The following is a 17,316-nucleotide window of genomic DNA, read 5'->3' as shown; positions in this document are numbered from 1 at the left end:
GCCATGGTCTCACCTGAGAGAGAGGATGTAGGTAATAATATACTGGCCATGGTCTCACCTGAGAGAGAGGATGTAGGTAATAATATACTGGCCATGGTCTCACCTGAGAGAGAGGATGTAGGTAATAATATACTGGCCATGGTCTCACCTGAGAGAGAGGATGTAGGTAATAATATACTGGCCATGGTCTCACCTGAGAGAGGATGTAGGTAATAATATACTGGCCATAGTCTCACCTGAGAGAGGATGTAGGTAATAATATACTGGCCATGGTCTCACCAGAGAGAGAGGATGTAGGTAATAATATACTGGCCATGGTCTCACCTGAGAGAGAGGATGTAGGTAATAATATACTGGCCATGGTCTCACCTGAGAGAGAGGATGTAGGTAATAATATACTGGCCATGGTCTCACCTGAGAGAGAGGATGTAGGTAATAATATACTGGCCATGGTCTCACCTGAGAGAGAGGATGTAGGTAATAATATACTGGCCATGGTCTCACCTGAGAGAGAGGATGTAGGTAATAATATACTGGCCATGGTCTCACCTGAGAGAGAGGATGTAGGTAATAATATACTGGCCATGGTCTCACCTGAGAGAGAGGATGTAGGTAATAATATACTGGCCATGGTCTCACCTGAGAGGATGTAGGTAATAATATACTGGCCATGGTCTCACCTGAGAGAGAGGGTAGGTAATAATATACTGGCCATAGTCTCACCTGAGAGAGAGGATGTAGGTAATAACATACTGGCCATAGTCTCACCTGAGAGAGAGGATGTAGGTAATAATATACTGGCCATGGTCTCACCTGAGAGAGAGGATGTAGGTAATAATATATTGGCCATGGTCTCACCTGAGAGAGAATGTAGGTAATAACATACTGGCCATGGTCTCACCTGAGAGAGAGGATGTAGGTAATAATATACTGGCCATGGTCTCACCTGAGAGAGAGAGAGAGGATGTAGGTAATAATATACTGGCCATAGTCTCACCTGAGAGAGAGGATGTAGGTAATAAATACTGGCCATAGTCTCACCTGAGAGAGAGGATGTAGGTAATAATATACTGGCCATGATCTCACCTGAGAGAGAGGATGTAGGTAATAATTTACTGGCCATGGTCTCACCTGAGAGAGAGGATGTAGGTAATAATATACTGGCCATGGTCTCACCTGAGAGAGAGGATGTAGGTAATAATATACTGGCCATGGTCTCACCTGAGAGAGAGAGAGAGGATGTAGGTAATAATATACTGGCCATAGTCTCACCTGAGAGAGAGGATGTAGGTAATAATATACTGGTCATAGTCTCACCTGAGAGAGAGGATGTAGGTTATAATATACTGGCCATGGTCTCACCTGAGAGAGAGGGTGTAGGTAATAATATACTGGCCATGGTCTCACCTGAGAGAGAGGATGTAGGTAATAATATACTGGCCATGGTCTCACCTGAGAGAGAGGATGTAGGTAATAACATACTGGCCATAGTCTCACCTGAGAGAGAGGATGTAGGTAATAATATACTGGCCATGGTCTCACCTGAGAGAGAGGATGTAGGTAATAATATACTGGCCATGGTCTCACCTGAGAGAGAGGATGTAGGTAATAATATACTGGCCATGGTCTCACCTGAGAGAGAGGATGTAGGTTATAATATACTGGCCATGGTCTCACCTGGGAGAGAGGATGTAGGTAATAATATACTGGCCATGGTCTCACCTGAGAGAGGATGTAGGTAATAATATACTGGCCATGGTCTCACCTGAGAGACAGGGTGTAGGTAATAATATACTGGCCATGGTCTCACCTGAGAGGATGTAGGTTATAATATACTGGCCATGGTCTCACCTGAGAGAGAGTATGTAGGTTATAATATACTGGCCATGGTCTCACCTGAGAGAGAGGATGTAGGTTATAATATACTGGCCATGGTCTCACCTGAGAGAGAGGATGTAGGTAATAATATACTGGCCATGGTCTCACCTGAGAGAGATGATGTAGGTAATAATATACTGGCCATGGTCTCACCTGAGAGAGAGGGTGTAGGTAATAATATACTGGCCATGGTCTCACCTGAGAGAGAGGATGTAGGTAATAATATACTGGCCATGGTCTCACCTGAGAGACAGGGTGTAGGTAATAATATACTGGCCATGGTCTCACCTGAGAGAGATGATGTAGGTAATAATATACTGGCCATGGTCTCACCTGAGAGAGAGGGTAGGTAATATACTAACTATGTAATACTTGTAACGAGTGTAATGTCTGCCATTCTGTATGAACAAAAGGTTCCTACCAAGCCCTTAGCACTGATGCTCCTGGAGATACTCTTGCTTGGTTGGTAGTGGGACAGGAGGGACAAGTCTGTCTGTGGGGATTGTTGGCACTGTGAAAAAATAATTATTGAATCACAAAGCATAACAGAAAATGCATACAGCATTTCTTACCTTGGTTGATTAACAACAAAATAATTATTGAATCACAAAGCAGAACAGAAAATGCAAGCAGCATTTCTTACCTCTCTTTCAGTGTTGGGGTTTGCACAACCACAATTTGAACTGCCTCAGATTCCCTTGATTCCCGTCTCTACCAGTATCTCTCTGTGTGATGTTTGTGTGATTTTACTTTACCAAATGTTATGCATAGATGCATTTTTTGGGGTGTACATGGGCCGAAAATGCTGTTGTCCACCTAGCTAGCTAGTTATCTACAAATGAAACACTATCATGTCAACAATCTGCATATCTAGCTTTTGCTAGCTAATGTTAGTTAGATGAAATAAAGGCATTGGGGGGTTTGTGCAGTGTAGATTTATGATGTCATTGTTAGATTCCTTTGAGTACAAAAAAGACTGAATACAGAAGATGTTAGCTAGCTAAGTAGCCTTGTTAGCTAGCTTGAACATTGAACACACTAAGGTTAGCAGCTAACGTAGCTAGCAGGCTAAACACGCAACCTAACACTTACTGACTGGTAAGTCAGTGGAGGCTGCTGAGGGGAGGACTGCTCATAATTATGGCTGGAACGGTGCGAATGAAATGGCATCAAACACCATGTATTTGATACCATTCCACCAATTCCGCTCCAGCCATTACCAGGAGCCGGTCCTCCCTAATTAAGGTGCCAGCAACCTCCTGTGTTACCAGTCCATGAGAACGGTGACCATTTCAGCGTCACTGTTCGACCTTTCAAAATGTATTCAAATCAAATCAAATTGTATTGGTCACATACACATATTTAACAGATCTTACCAACAGTGCAGTAGTATCTAACAGTGCAGTAATATCTAAAAACGATTCACAACAATACACACAAATCTACAAGTAAAATAATGGAATTAAGAAATATATAAATATTAGATTGAGCATTGTCGGAGTGGCATTGACTAAAATACAGTAGAATAGAATACGGTATATACATATGAGATGAGTAAAGCAGTATGTAAACATTATTAAAGTGACTAGTGTTCCATTATTAAAGTGGGTAGTGATTCCAAGTCTATGTACAGTGCCTTGCGAAAGTATTCGGCCCCTTTGAACTTTGCGACCTTTTGCCACATTTCAGGCTTCAAACATAAAGATATAAAACTGTATTTTTTTGTGAAGAATCAACAACAAGTGGGACACAATCATGAAGTGGAACGACATTTATTGGATATTTCAAACTTTTTTAACAAATCAAAAACTGAAAAATTGGGCGTGCAAAATTATTCAGCCCCCTTAAGTTAATACTTTGTAGTGCCACCTTTTGCTGCGATTACAGCTGTAAGTCGCTTGGGGTATGTCTCTATCAGTTTTGCACATCGAGAGACTGAAATTTTTTCCCATTCCTCCTTGCAAAACAGCTTGAGCTCAGTGAGGTTGGATGGAGAGCATTTGTGAACAGCAGTTTTCAGTTCTTTCCACAGATTCTCGATTGGATTCAGGTCTGGACTTTGACTTGGCCATTCTAACACCTGGATATGTTTATTTTTGAACCATTCCATTGTAGATTTTGCTTTATGTTTTGGATCATTGTCTTGTTGGAAGACAAATCTCCGTCCCAGTCTCAGGTCTTTTGCAGACTCCATCAGGTTTTCTTCCAGAATGGTCCTGTATTTGGCTCCATCCATCTTCCCATCAATTTTAACCATCTTCCCTGTCCCTGCTGAAGAAAAGCAGGCCCAAACCATGATGCTGCCACCACCATGTTTGACAGTGGGCATGGTGTGTTCAGGGTGATGAGCTGTGTTGCTTTTACGCCAAACATAACGTTTTGCATTGTTGCCAAAAAGTTCCATTTTGGTTTCATCTGACCAGAGCACCTTCTTCCACATGTTTGGTGTGTCTCCCAGGTGGCTTGTGGCAAACTTTAAACTACACTTTTTATGGATATCTTTAAGAAATGTCTTTCTTCTTGCCACTCTTCCATAAAGGCCAGATTTGTGCAATATACGACTGATTGTTGTCCTATGGACAGAGTCTCCCACCTCAGCTGTAGATCTCTGCAGTTCATCCAGAGTGATCATGGGCCTCTTGGCTGCATCTCTGATCAGTCCTCCTTGTATGAGCTGAAAGTTTAGAGGGACGGCCAGGTCTTGGTAGATTTGCAGTGGTCTGATACTCCCTCCATTTCAATATTATCGCTTGCACAGTGCTCCTTGGGATGTTTAAAGCTTGGGAAATCTTTTTGTATCCAAATCCGGCTTTAAACTTCTTCACAACAGTATCTCGGACCTGGCTGGTGTGTTCCTTGTTCTTCATGATGCTCTCTGCGCTTTTGACGGACCTCTGAGACTATCACAGTGCAGGTGCATTTATACGGAGACTTGATTACACACAGGTGGATTGTATTTATCATCATTAGTCATTTAGGTCAACATTGGATCATTCAGAGATCCTCACTGAACTTCTGGAGAAAGTTTGCTGCACTGAAAGTAAAGGGGCTGAATAATTTTGCACGCCCAATTTTTCAGTTTTTGATTTGTTAAAAAAGTTTGAAATATCCAATAAATGTTGTTCCACTTCATGATTGTGTCCCACTTGTTGTTGATTCTTCACAAAAAAATACAGTTTTATATCTTTATGTTTGAAGCCTGAAATGTGGCAAAAGGTCGCAAAGTTCAAGGGGGCCGAATACTTTCGCAAGGCACTGTATATAGAGCAGCACCCTCTAAGGTGCAATGTTGCGTAACCGGGTGGAAGCCGGCTAGTGATAGTTATCCAACAGTCTGATGGCCTTAAGATAGAAGTTGTTTTTTACCAGTCTCTCGGTCCCAGCTTTGATGCACCCGTACTGACCTCGCCTTCTGGATGATAGAGGGGTGAACAGGCCATGGCTGGGGTGGTTTGGCCTTCCTGTGACATCGGGTGCTCTAGGTGTCCTGAAGAGCAGGTAGTTTGCCCCCGGTGATGGGTTGGGTAAACCTCACCACCATCTGGAGAGCCCTGCGGTTTTGGGCAGTTGCTCTACCAATCGGCGATACAGCCCGACAGGATGTTCTCAATTGGACAGGATGATCTCATCAGTAATGACTGTTTGCATACTTAGAGTATCATAGATATGTTGTTTTAGAGGCCAAGCCTCCTGAGGTTGAAGATGCACTGTTCTGTCTTCTTCACCACACTGTCTGTGTGGGTGGACCATTTCAGATCGTCAGTAATGTGAACTCCAAGGAATCACCTCCACTGCAGTCCCGTCGATGTGGATAGGGGCATGCTCCATCTGCTGTTTCCTGAAGTCCACAATCAACTCCTTTGTTTTGTTGATGTTGAGTGAGAGGTTATATTCCTGGCACCACACTCCCAGGGCCCTCACCTCCCTGCTGGCTGTCTCGTCATTGTTGGTAATCAGGCCTACTACTGTTGTGTCGCAAAATTGATGATTGAGTTGGAGGCTTGCGTGGCCACGCAGTCATGGGTGAAGAGGGAGTACAGGAGGGGGCTGAACACTCACCCTTGTGGGGCCCCTGTGCTGAGGATCAGCGAAGTGGAGGTGTTGTTTCCTACCTTCACCACCTGGGGGCAGCCCGTCAGGAAGTCCAGGACCCAGTTGCACAAGGCGGGGTTCAGACCCTAGGGCCCCAAGCTTAATGATGAGCTTAGAGGGTACTATGGTGTTGAATGCTGAGCTACAGTCAATGAACAGAATTATGAACATCTTGTCCAGATGGGATTGGGCAGTTCCAATGTTTTCCCGGTTTATGGATTGGTCTTGAGCAGTCTTTTCTCGCTTCTTTTTATTTTTTGGGGTCGAGTTGATTCAGATCCAAGAACATAGAATTATGTTTGCTTCATCTACTGTGTTTGTTTCTGGCAGTGGTAACGTTAGGTTGTAAATGACTTCCTCTCCAGCTCTGGGGCAGCAGGGGCATTCAAGTAGCGCAAAGAAGGCCAGCCCATGGCGGCTCAGGGCTCGACTCCCTTGTTTAGTTCATTGGTGAAAACACTACACAAGAAGTGAGGCGGCATGGGGTCGCCCACAACCTGTGGATTTCTGATTTAAAGCACAGGCATGTTAGGAGAATCCTATCTCCAAAAATCCCCCCCATGCAGAGACGGTCAGAGAGATCATTACTCTCAGATTTATTGGGTTTTTATTCCACGGCGATCAATCACTTGTCATGTACACTTAATGCAACAGCATGTATGAATTATGTCCAGCTTGCTCGTGGCTTAGGAGAGCAAAGCAGAGCAGAGATCTTGATTTGGATGGTGACATAAACTAATATCATTGAGTGTATCAGTTCAATGTGATTTTCTTCCCTGGGGTCATGGGGTGGGAGATAAATCAGAGGCTGCTGGGATTGGAAACATGCAGACTGGGAGATCAGTGTATGGAAGCAGCTAGGGTAGAGGGAGCATGGGGCTGAATATTGGACAGTAGGTTACATTTTTACTATGACAGCCTATAGCTCCAGTTTATTATGAAGCCATGATATGAAGAATAATTTCATCAGGACTAAAGAAGTAAATCTACAGGGAGGTGTCAGGGATATGACAGGTTGACAGGCCCTGTCCGCGCTCCGCTAGGGCCCACGATGATCAAATCACCAGACATAGAGTCAAAGCTGAGAGGGACTCACCTTGCACTGCATCCAATATTGTGGTGACAACTGGCATCGGGATGTAAAATTGAGTTGAATATTGACCTAGATAAAATGTGACAACAATACAAGCCATTACGTCTTGGTGGAGGGGACAAGCAGGTGCATGTGTCTGATTTGAGACATGGCAGATATGTCAAAGTCACATCCTACTAGTTGAGGCAGCGTGTCTAAAGGCTAAGTTGTCTTTAAGAGAAAATACTAACTCTCAAGCTACCATGTTGTTCTGTTAGTAGAAATAGAATATAAACACTCTGTGAGTGTGGCTACTCTAGTAGTCTGTTTTTATCAGTGTGCAGTATTGTCACAAAGCTGCTTCCCCCACTTGTTCTATTTTGGTCACCATCTGAAAAGGCAGGAAACAAATGTCACTTAACAGTAATACTTCTGTGAACTAAACTATTGACTATACCAAGTCAAAATATTCTCAGAGTGCTTTGTTTTATTCTTGTATTGTAACGGATTTCCTCCTCTTCGTCTGAGGAGGAGTAGCAAGGATCGGACCAATACGCAGCGTGGTAAGTGTCCATGATACTTTAATAATACAAAAATAACAAAGTGAATGAAAACGAAAACCGACACAGAAAAAACAACATAGAAAAACGAACATAGACAACCCACAGCAACTCACGCCCTGACCAACCTAAAACAAAGACATAACAAAAGAACTAAGGTCAGAACGTGACAGTACTCCCCCCGCCCCAAAGGTGCGGACTCCGAACCTATAGGCGAGGGTCTGGGTGGGTGGGTGTCTGTCTGCGGTGGCTGGTGTGGCGCGGGACGTGGACCCCAGTCCATCATAGACTTTACCCGCTCCTTAACCCGCCTCCGTGGCTCCTTTCGAACAGCGACCCTCGCCGCCGACCTCGGACTGGGGACCCTAGCAACGGGTCCCGAATGGATGGGAGATTCAGCACCGGACAGGCGGGAGACTCCGGCAGCGCCGGACAGACGGGAGACTCCGGCATTTCCGGACAGACGGGAGACTCCGGCAGCTCAGGACAGACGGGAGACTCCGGCAGCTCAGGACAGGAGGGAGACTCCGGCAGCTCAGGACAGGAGGGAGACTCCGGCAGCTCAGGACAGGAGGGAGACTCCGGCAGCTCAGGACAGGAGGGAGACTCCGGCAGCTCAGGACAGGAGGGAGACTCTGGCAGCGCTGGACAGGAGGGAGACTCTGGCAGCGCTGGACAGGCGGGAGCACCTGGAGGAAGGAGATGGAGAGACAGCCTGGTGCGTGGGGCTGCCACCGGAGGCCTGGTGTGTGGAGGAGGCACTGGATAGACCGGACCGTGGAGGCGCACTGGAGGTCTGAGCATCGAGCCAGCACAACCTTACCTGGCTGGATACTTCTCCTAGCCAGGCCAGTGCGGCGAGGTGGAACGGCACCACACCGTGCGTAGGGCTGGTGCCATGTACCCCGGCCTGAGGAGACGCACTGGAGACCAGATGCGCTGAGCCGGCTTCATGGCACCAGGCTCGATGCCCACTCTAGCCCAGCCGATACGAGGCGCTGCAATGTAACGCACCGGGCTATGCCTGCGCACCGGGGACACCGTGCGCCTCCCGGCATAACACGGTGCCTGCCCGGGGAGTTGGCTCAGGTCTCCTACCTGAATTAGCCACACTCCCCGTGTGCCCCCCCAATAAATTTTTGGGTCTGCCTCTCGTCCCAGTCGCGCTGCCGTGCCGCCTCCTCATACCACCGCCGCTCAGCTTTCACTGCCTCCAGCTCTGCCTTGGGGCGGCGATATTCCCCAGCCTGTGCCCAGGGTCCTTCTCCGTCCAGAATCTCCTCCCATGTCCATGAGTCCAGAGATTTCTGCTGCTGCCCGCTACAACGCTGTTTGGTCCTTGGTTGGTGGGTGATTCTGTAACGGATTTCCTCCTCTTCGTCTGAGGAGGAGTAGCAAGGATCGGACCAATACGCAGTGTGGTATGTGTCCATGATACTTTAATAATCACTGAACACGACAAAATACAAAAATAACAAAGTGCATGAAAACAAAAACCGAAACAGTCCTGAATCGCGCCACAAACAACAAAACAGGAAACAATCACCCACACCACACAGGTGGGAAAAGGCTACCTAAGTATGATTCTCAATCAGAGACAACTAACGACACCTGCCTCTGATTGAGAACCATACCAGGCCAAACACAAAACACAACATAGAAAAACGAACATAGACAACCCACCCCAACTCACGCCCTGACCAACCTAAAACAAAGACATAACAAAATAACTAAGGTCAGAACGTGACATGTGTAGCTGTAGTAGTATCAGGAATACAGGTAATATTATATGATGTGCAATATAGCGTATGTTGAATGTTGTCTAAAGTATTGAAGAAAGAGGCAGAGGCTTTTGGCACTAAGGATTATAGATCCAGCTTGATATTACATTACTTAACATCACAATGAGGGAGCCATGTTATTGGCAATGGACTAGTTAAGTGTTCCCCAGATGGTGGATCGGGACCCAGGCTGGGTCGCAGCTACAGTATATCCTCCTGGGTCGCAGCTATATCCTCCTGGGTCGCAGCTAAAGCCTGGGTTCTGGCTACAAGTATTGTTTTGTTTATCAGATGGTCCACAAAGCGCTTTAGATAGAGCCGAGCTAAACAGAGTTTGGAAACCACGGTAGCAGTGAGGGCCAATGAATAGGAGTTGAGAGGATACTCAGTGGTTAACAGTAAAAGCCTAATTGATTCTAATTTACTTGACAGTGCATGACTGGAAGAAGCCGATTCACTGTTTTCACAAAAGCAATTAATTATTCCTGTTTAAGTATACAAAATGCTCATGAATTACCAGATTAGTTGAAAGGTAATGGATTTTTGGAGATTAGAATGACAGTATTTTATCTTCATGGCTTAGCTAAACCCATAATCACAGGTGAACTGTGACCATAATGATCGAATTAAATAGTTGGCAGTCTTTGCGTTAGCGAAGGTCAAATTGTCAATTACACTGTGTAGGGTTAAAATAATCCTTAATACTGAACACATGCATAATATATGGGAATGAAAATGAGATTTATACTGATTAGACTTGAAAGGGTTTATTATAAAGGAATTCTAATAGGATTTAATGTAAGTATGTCTCTTTCATGTTAACCCATTGTTGAGTACCTACAAATTATAAGGTTTCTTTAATCAAGTCTAAAATGTGATAGGTATTAAACATTGGGCTGGTCTGCTGATGTTTCATTGATGAAAAGCAAGAGAAGAGGTAAAGTTACCAGCAGAGAGCCACGAGGCACCAGCATGCCTCTCCAAGCCTTGGAGCATATTGATCAAACTGTGCCCAGGATGAGACAGGTGTAAGTCTTAGCAGCAGTTTCATGCACTGAATACGAAATGACCCATTACGTCAGCAGTGACGAGCACAACCAGATGTACTTACTGTACCACTATGGTCTTAAGATATTGAGCAGGGCTGGGAATTGGGCATGAGGAGAGTGCAGTCAAATGTCTGAGCAGAGGCTCCTGAACAGATGTGATAATAGTAACACTGTAAGTAAATAAATGTGTCATCTCAGCTGACTTTCAACCAATCACCTTTAGGACAAAGGAATAGCTGAAAAGGTGTAAAACTAAAATCATTTCATTTCTCAGGCCAGTCCAGACAAAACAAAACACATCTGGCAGGTGTTATTACAATAACACATGTAACTCCTTGACCCCTGTTATTTAGTGTGTTACAGTAGAGACAGTTCTCCCACAGACTACATAAGAGAAGTGGGACAGAGACGGAAATAATTTGCTTCTCTGGTTTGATAAGGAAACAGCAGAGGACAACTGATATTCTAAGGGAACTGCTTTTACCAACTCACCCACTAGAGGGAGCTAAGCAATTCCTCATTGTAAACCCATCTGGTCTGAAAGCCAAGGTGAAGATCTTGAAGGATTCTGTTAGGACTCTCTGCCATTAAACAGAGATAGAATATCAACTGTCACATAGTTAGATCTGGTGTCTGTTTTACTCTGTCATCTCCCTCTCCCTAACACTTTTAGCTAGATGACAGTTTTAAAAAGGCATGGCATAATCTTTGCGGTCACACAAGGGATTTGCTCAGTAGTAACGGTGCATGACGAAACGGTCTGAGCCCTTCTAAGTGCCAGACTGGAACAGTGGCAGAAGCTTTGATCTAATCTGGTCTGTGTGCCCTCGCGCCAGCCAGCGGTGACTTGGGCAGAGTCAAGTGAGAGAGAGAGGTCGCTAAGCTGAACACATTCCCACTGATGGGAGGCTGGAAGCTGGAGCTGTGAAAACTCGAGCAGACAACTAACACATATCAAATCCAGGCGCTGAAAATTGGGGACTTGCAGATTCACAGAGTGGATTACATCTCTAGAGAGCAAAGAATTTGACATGGTAGTGCATTCCAAAATCCAACCCCAGATTAAAGAGGTCATAGAGTAGAAAACAAATTATCTCTTGTCTGTGTAGATTGGGGAAAATCTCCTTCAGGCACATCTTCTCCCTATGCCTTCATGTCTCACAGTAATGACTGTTTGCATACTTAGAGTATCATAGATATTTTGTAATAGAGTATGCTTATGTTCATGGTCACTAGTTTCACAGTGGGATTTTGTTTGTTTCTACTGACTCAACATGACACAAAAGTCATAAAACGATCTTTTCATGACTGCATCATGACGTAAACAGCAACCTGTCTCTTTCCCATGGTCCCAAACTACAGTATTTACCACTCATCTGTTTCAACCAGGCTTAAGAACCAAATAAACTGTGATCTGAAAAAAAAAAATAATAATAATTATAATCAACATATAAAACAGTGTAAATGATGTACCCAGACCTACATTATCTATTACAATATCCCTGACTAAAATAAATATCCACAGTGAGTTTTGATCCCTAACATTGGAATAAAGCCTCAAGCCATTGTACGAGTTTGGGGGTGGATTTAGCTCCATGTAGCACAGTAATAAAAGCCTCTTTCCTGTGTTTTGGAGACTTTGGGTTGTGACCAAGTTACAGAACGACTGCAATGTTCAACAACTTTGAACAGGTTTCTTGACTATATTGCCCAGCGTTATTGCAAATCACAGTGGTGTGAGTTCCACTTTTGTTGTCAGCAAGGTCAAATTGGGCTAGATGGTCAAATCAATGTTTCCACTGTGCTGTAATTACCTCCCGATAGCTGTGTCTCTGTTTGGAATACACCTTGGTAATAGGGGGCATATCGACAAACATAAGTCATCTGATTAAGTCGATGATGACTCATTGGCTGTTGTGTTTAATTCCACATCCCCATTTTACCACAGTAATCCCCCATGTAGGTGACCTTCAGACATCCACCTCAGCTTTCATTGCCTTGATTAAACATGTGGAAGGTCAAGCTCTTTTAATGAGATCCCCCTCAAAGACATTAACCCTAACGTGTTCCATGATAAAATGCCCGGATAAGACGTGGATAATGTCATTGAAGGAAAGCAATACATTCCTGCTCTGTGTTCTGTACAATTTAAGGGATTATCAATCAGCCTGCATGATGGATGACATAAATATTCCCTATTTTTATGACAGAGGAAACTCAGAAATGATGTCATAAAAGGAAAATATATATGTCAATCAGCACAACAAATCCATCATGTTTTGACATAGTCAACATCTAGAACCTTTCATAATGCCTTTCCATTCTCAGCAACCGTACTATCATTGGTATTCTAGGCTGCTCCGCTACTAATGACAATCTATAATGGTCCTTTCTCAGCCATGTGCTGCTGATAAGGTCCCTGACCAGCAATGTGATGCAGAAATCCCTACGGTCCTCTGGGAGGCAGCTTTTCAGAGTGGAGACTATATTATCACGTAGTCCAACCAATTACCCCATGGGAACATCACCGCCACTTTACAGGTACACTCCATCTACGCTAACACAAGCCCCTCGTCCCATTCCCTCTGTCAGGCAGGGGTTGAGGAATGGGGACTGCAGTGGGTCCCCAGCTATCCTACATGTCTTGATAGGGAGGCACAATCATGCCGTGGGCCATGACACCCGCCAAGGAATACTGAGAATTACGTTGTAATCACCCCACCGTGATTCAAACACATGCTAAATCAGGTCCCCTTGACAGGATACCACACACACACGCACACACTCACACACACTCACACACACCACACAGCGTCAGGCCCGCAGGCGGCAGTGTGACAGATAAGTCATAGAGGATGACTCTGTCTGACAGAGGGACACAGTATCTGACCAGACATTACGTGGATTGGTGAATGTAATGCTGTAGGATCTAACTCCATTCAACTGCATTGTGAAATACATCATTTTTTCTACTTTGCCCTACAGCTATAAATATCTGGAAGATCAAAACAAGCTAAAGAGTTTCTGGTCGATTTGATCATTTATTCATTACCTGGAACATGAATGTAGGATTTATGATTTCAAACTAAAAGTGAATCCCTTAACAAACTTTGTTACTGTCACTGTGTCACTGTACTTTGGGAAAATTGCATTGATGTCTATTAGCAATGCAGTGTTTTTAAACACTGATCTTATCAATTCATTTCAAAGGGAAAACTGTCATCCAAGTTAAGTTACATTAAGTATTTTCCGTAAACAATGCCTCAGAAATACAGCACGTAGCTGCCGTTAAAACCAGCCTCCATGGCCAAAACCAGGTCTCCACCTATTCACAGCACATAATACCCATGCATTCAGACGTTTTGCAGAGTAAATTGGAATAGCTCTGCAGCATTATTTCAGAGGGGGAAAAAACATCACGAGAGATAAATGGTAAATCCTTGTTCTCCATTTGTTGCATTAAACAGTAGGCACCATCTGCTGTATTCGACTGCAGAGTACAACAGTAGTGGGGCCGCAGCTGCCATCCGCAGGCACAGCAACCTGCTCACTGCCTTGTGTTGCACGCCAAACACTCACACAAAAAAATAGTACCCTGGGTCTCTCATCATCCACCTGACCCAACCCACCACTCATGGCCGCTTACATAGAGACAGACCTGCACATGAAGCACATGACTCACAGATGAAGCTAAAATGTCTCTAAACTACAGACAGTTGGTTTGGTTGGCTTGCCTGGAGGGATTACTAAGCATTATCACAACGGTGCACAAATGACACTAAACGGTCCCATGTATCTAATACAAATGTCTTTACCCATCTCTCTTCTCTCCTCCTCTCATCCCCATCCTCGTCCCCTCTCTCAGGCAGTAGGTGACTGAGATGGGCGTTCGTCTAGGCCACTTGAGCGACTCCCCGTGGTGGTGGCCGCTGCTGCTGCTGTTGCTGCTCTGCACTGCCCCCTGGTGCCAAGGTCGTCCTTTCGCAACACCCTTGCCAGCAGTCAACGTGGCGGTGGTGTTCAGTGGCTCGGCCTACCAGCAGGAGATCAAGGGGCGTCTCAGCAGGGAGAACTTCATGGACCTGCCCTTGGAGGTGAATCCCATCACAGTGCTGGTAAACAACACCAACCCTCGGGCCCTGCTCACACGCATCTGTGACACACTGGCGGCCAACCGCGTACATGGTGTGGTGTTTGAAGACAACATTGGCTCGGAAGCCGTGGCACAGATCCTGGACTTCATTGCCCTGCAGACGGCCGTGCCCATCGTGGGCATCAGCGGGGGCTCCGCCATGGTCCTGCCACACAAGGTGAGTGACCAGGATTGGGATGGGGGACACTTGGCTGCTAGTGTCTAGGCTGCCTGAGGAACATGCTTAAGTTCATCTTCTTTTTATTTTTGAAATAACCTTGAAGGCCACATTATTTGTTTCCCCAAACTGCTGTAGAGAGTAGCAGCTTAACTGATGTGTGGTTTATGACTACACAGTCTCATTACCTCAGAGGTTTTAAACCCTTTATATTCTAGTGACTGTGAAATAAAGAACTGGGAAAGACCCCTGGCACAACTCACAGTACAAATAATAAAACCAAAACAACAATCTCAACAACACAGGTCCCCCAAGGTGAGCAAAGCACTCAGATTTTGAAAGCTCTCCACCACACACACACACAGGCCAACCGTCATTAGTCTGGTGATTATCAGAGTCATAATGAACATTAGCAGACACACATTGACATTTCCAGGTGACTTACAGCACATGATTATAAACTCACAGAATGTTAATGCTGCCCATACAGACACTGTGGGTTTTATGTGTCTGGCGGTCTTAGGCCAGAAAGACTGAAACAACAAGATAAGGTGTTAAACCAGGTAGTAGAGGGATGTCCAAATACTGCATCTAATCAATCATAAAATCAAAACCTGTTAGCCTCTGCCACTTCATCCTTGTTCTATTTTTAAACTTCTGGTCCCACCAGACACAAAGATGTTAAATTAGAGAAATCTATTTGTATTCGCTGGTAACAAATGTACAGTTTACAGTTGGACCCCTCATGTCAATAGAGTTATGCAATGATTTGAAATGTTGTATTACCTGGCATCATGCACTGGAGTTTGACACCAGTAAATTGTCAGAGGGATGTTTGTGATACAGATTAGACTGCCGTTAAATTGCTTTTAGAGTAAAGCCTCATAGGTTTAGGAGCAATGATCCCTCTCCCAGAGTGTTACACAAAGGGCTCAGCCACAGAGAGAAACTTTAATTAGACTGAAATGGCTGTATTCTCCAGCTATATCACCATCAATCACCATCTTCCCAAAACACAGCTCTGCGTTTTGCAAAGAATCACAATACTACTCACGGAGACAGCGAATGCACGTTATGAGCATCACAATACTACTCACAGAGACAGAGAATGCACGTTATGAGCATCACAATACTACTCACAGAGACAGAGAATGCACGTTATGGGCATCACAATACTACTCACAGAGATAGAGAATGCATGTTATGAGCATCACAATACTACTCACAGAGATAGAGAATGCATGTTATGAGCATCATAATACAACTCAAAGAGACAGAGAATGCACGTATTCAGCATCATAATACAACTCACAGAGACAGAGAATGCACATTATTAGCATCATAATACAACTCACAGAGACAGAGAATGCACGTATTCAGCATCATAATACAACTCACAGAGACAGAGAATGCACGTATTCAGCATCATAATACAACTCACAGAGACAGAGAATGCACGTATTCAGCATCATAATACAACTCACAGAGACAGAGAATGCACATTATTAGCATCATAATACAACTCACAGAGACAGAGAATGCACGTATTCAGCATCATAATACAACTCACAGAGACAGAGAATGCACGTATTCAGCATCATAATACAACTCACAGAGACAGAGAATGCACATTATTAGCATCATAATACAACTCACAGAGACAGAGAATGCACATTATTAGCATCATAATACAACTCACAGAGACAGAGAATGCACATTATGAGCATCACATCTGTATTGGTTCTATGCAAATGGGTGTAGGCTGAGGATACAGAGGACTGGTGGGACATAGCTCGCCAATCCACCGACCATAAACAAAGTTTATTCAGCGGGGGAAAATGGAGGGTGATAAAGCAGGCTGGCTGACCTCGGCCGGTCAGAGCAAGAAGAGAATACTGCTGCATTGTAATGTCTAATCAATTCCAGTAATTTCAGCTCCGGTAGCTGGCTGTTTGAGTATGCAGCGCACAGGGAACTGAGTAGCGGAAAATATGAGGTCTGCCCGCCACCCTCGATTTCCATCAGTTAATCCACAGCTCAAATAGGATTTTCTCTCCCTCGTGTTTGTGAGATTTTCTTAATAAACGTGAGAAACGTGTTCCTCCACAACAGGAGACGGCCAGGGCCATGGACTCACAGTACCTTGATTATGCATTCCCATTCATACAAATCCTCATGGGGTTGCGGTTCAATAGAGAGCTGGTTAAAATGGATGCGTTCCAACTCAATTGAATTTAGATACATTTTTCTAAACCAAAAATTGATTCATTGATTCAATCTTTACTTTTTTTGCGGCCGAGATGATTGAGAGGGAAAGTGTATTTGTTAGAAGTAACCCGGGTCCGTCAACAAAACAGTAATCAATATAGGGCCCAACAGACTGGCTGGGGTATTAGACACTGTGCTTGGTTACATCCAGCAACCTTGTCTCCCAACAGCTGTTGTTGTAATTGGAATTTCCTTATTCCAGTCCACACATTACTGGACTGCTCCCTTGTCAAATAGCCACATGAATTCAAGGAAACATGTTAGGCAATCAGGGCATAGGCATTGCTTCTTATGGGCAATAAAAGA

General features: G+C 44.5%; 1 protein-coding gene across 2 annotated transcripts in view; it reads left to right on the top strand.

The window, feature by feature from the left end:
• LOC110486590 (glutamate receptor ionotropic, NMDA 2C-like) overlaps positions 1-17,316 on the top strand; it is an 86,000-nt gene that overhangs the window by 15,388 nt on the left and 53,296 nt on the right. For both annotated transcript variants that reach the window (XM_021558310.3, XM_090196824.1), the window contains exon 2: positions 14,298-14,742. In XM_021558310.3, the coding sequence (XP_021413985.1) occupies positions 14,314-14,742 (429 nt within the window). In that variant the 5' untranslated portion in view covers positions 14,298-14,313. The remainder of the gene's footprint in view (positions 1-14,297; positions 14,743-17,316) is intronic.

The sequence above is a fragment of the Oncorhynchus mykiss genome, chromosome 13, assembly GCF_057628025.1.
Source record: "Oncorhynchus mykiss isolate SJ-2025 chromosome 13, ASM5762802v1, whole genome shotgun sequence".
NCBI classification, from domain to species: domain Eukaryota; kingdom Metazoa; phylum Chordata; class Actinopteri; order Salmoniformes; family Salmonidae; genus Oncorhynchus; species Oncorhynchus mykiss.
Note: the sequence above shows the minus strand (reverse complement) of the source record. Positions and strands in the feature narration are given on the sequence as shown.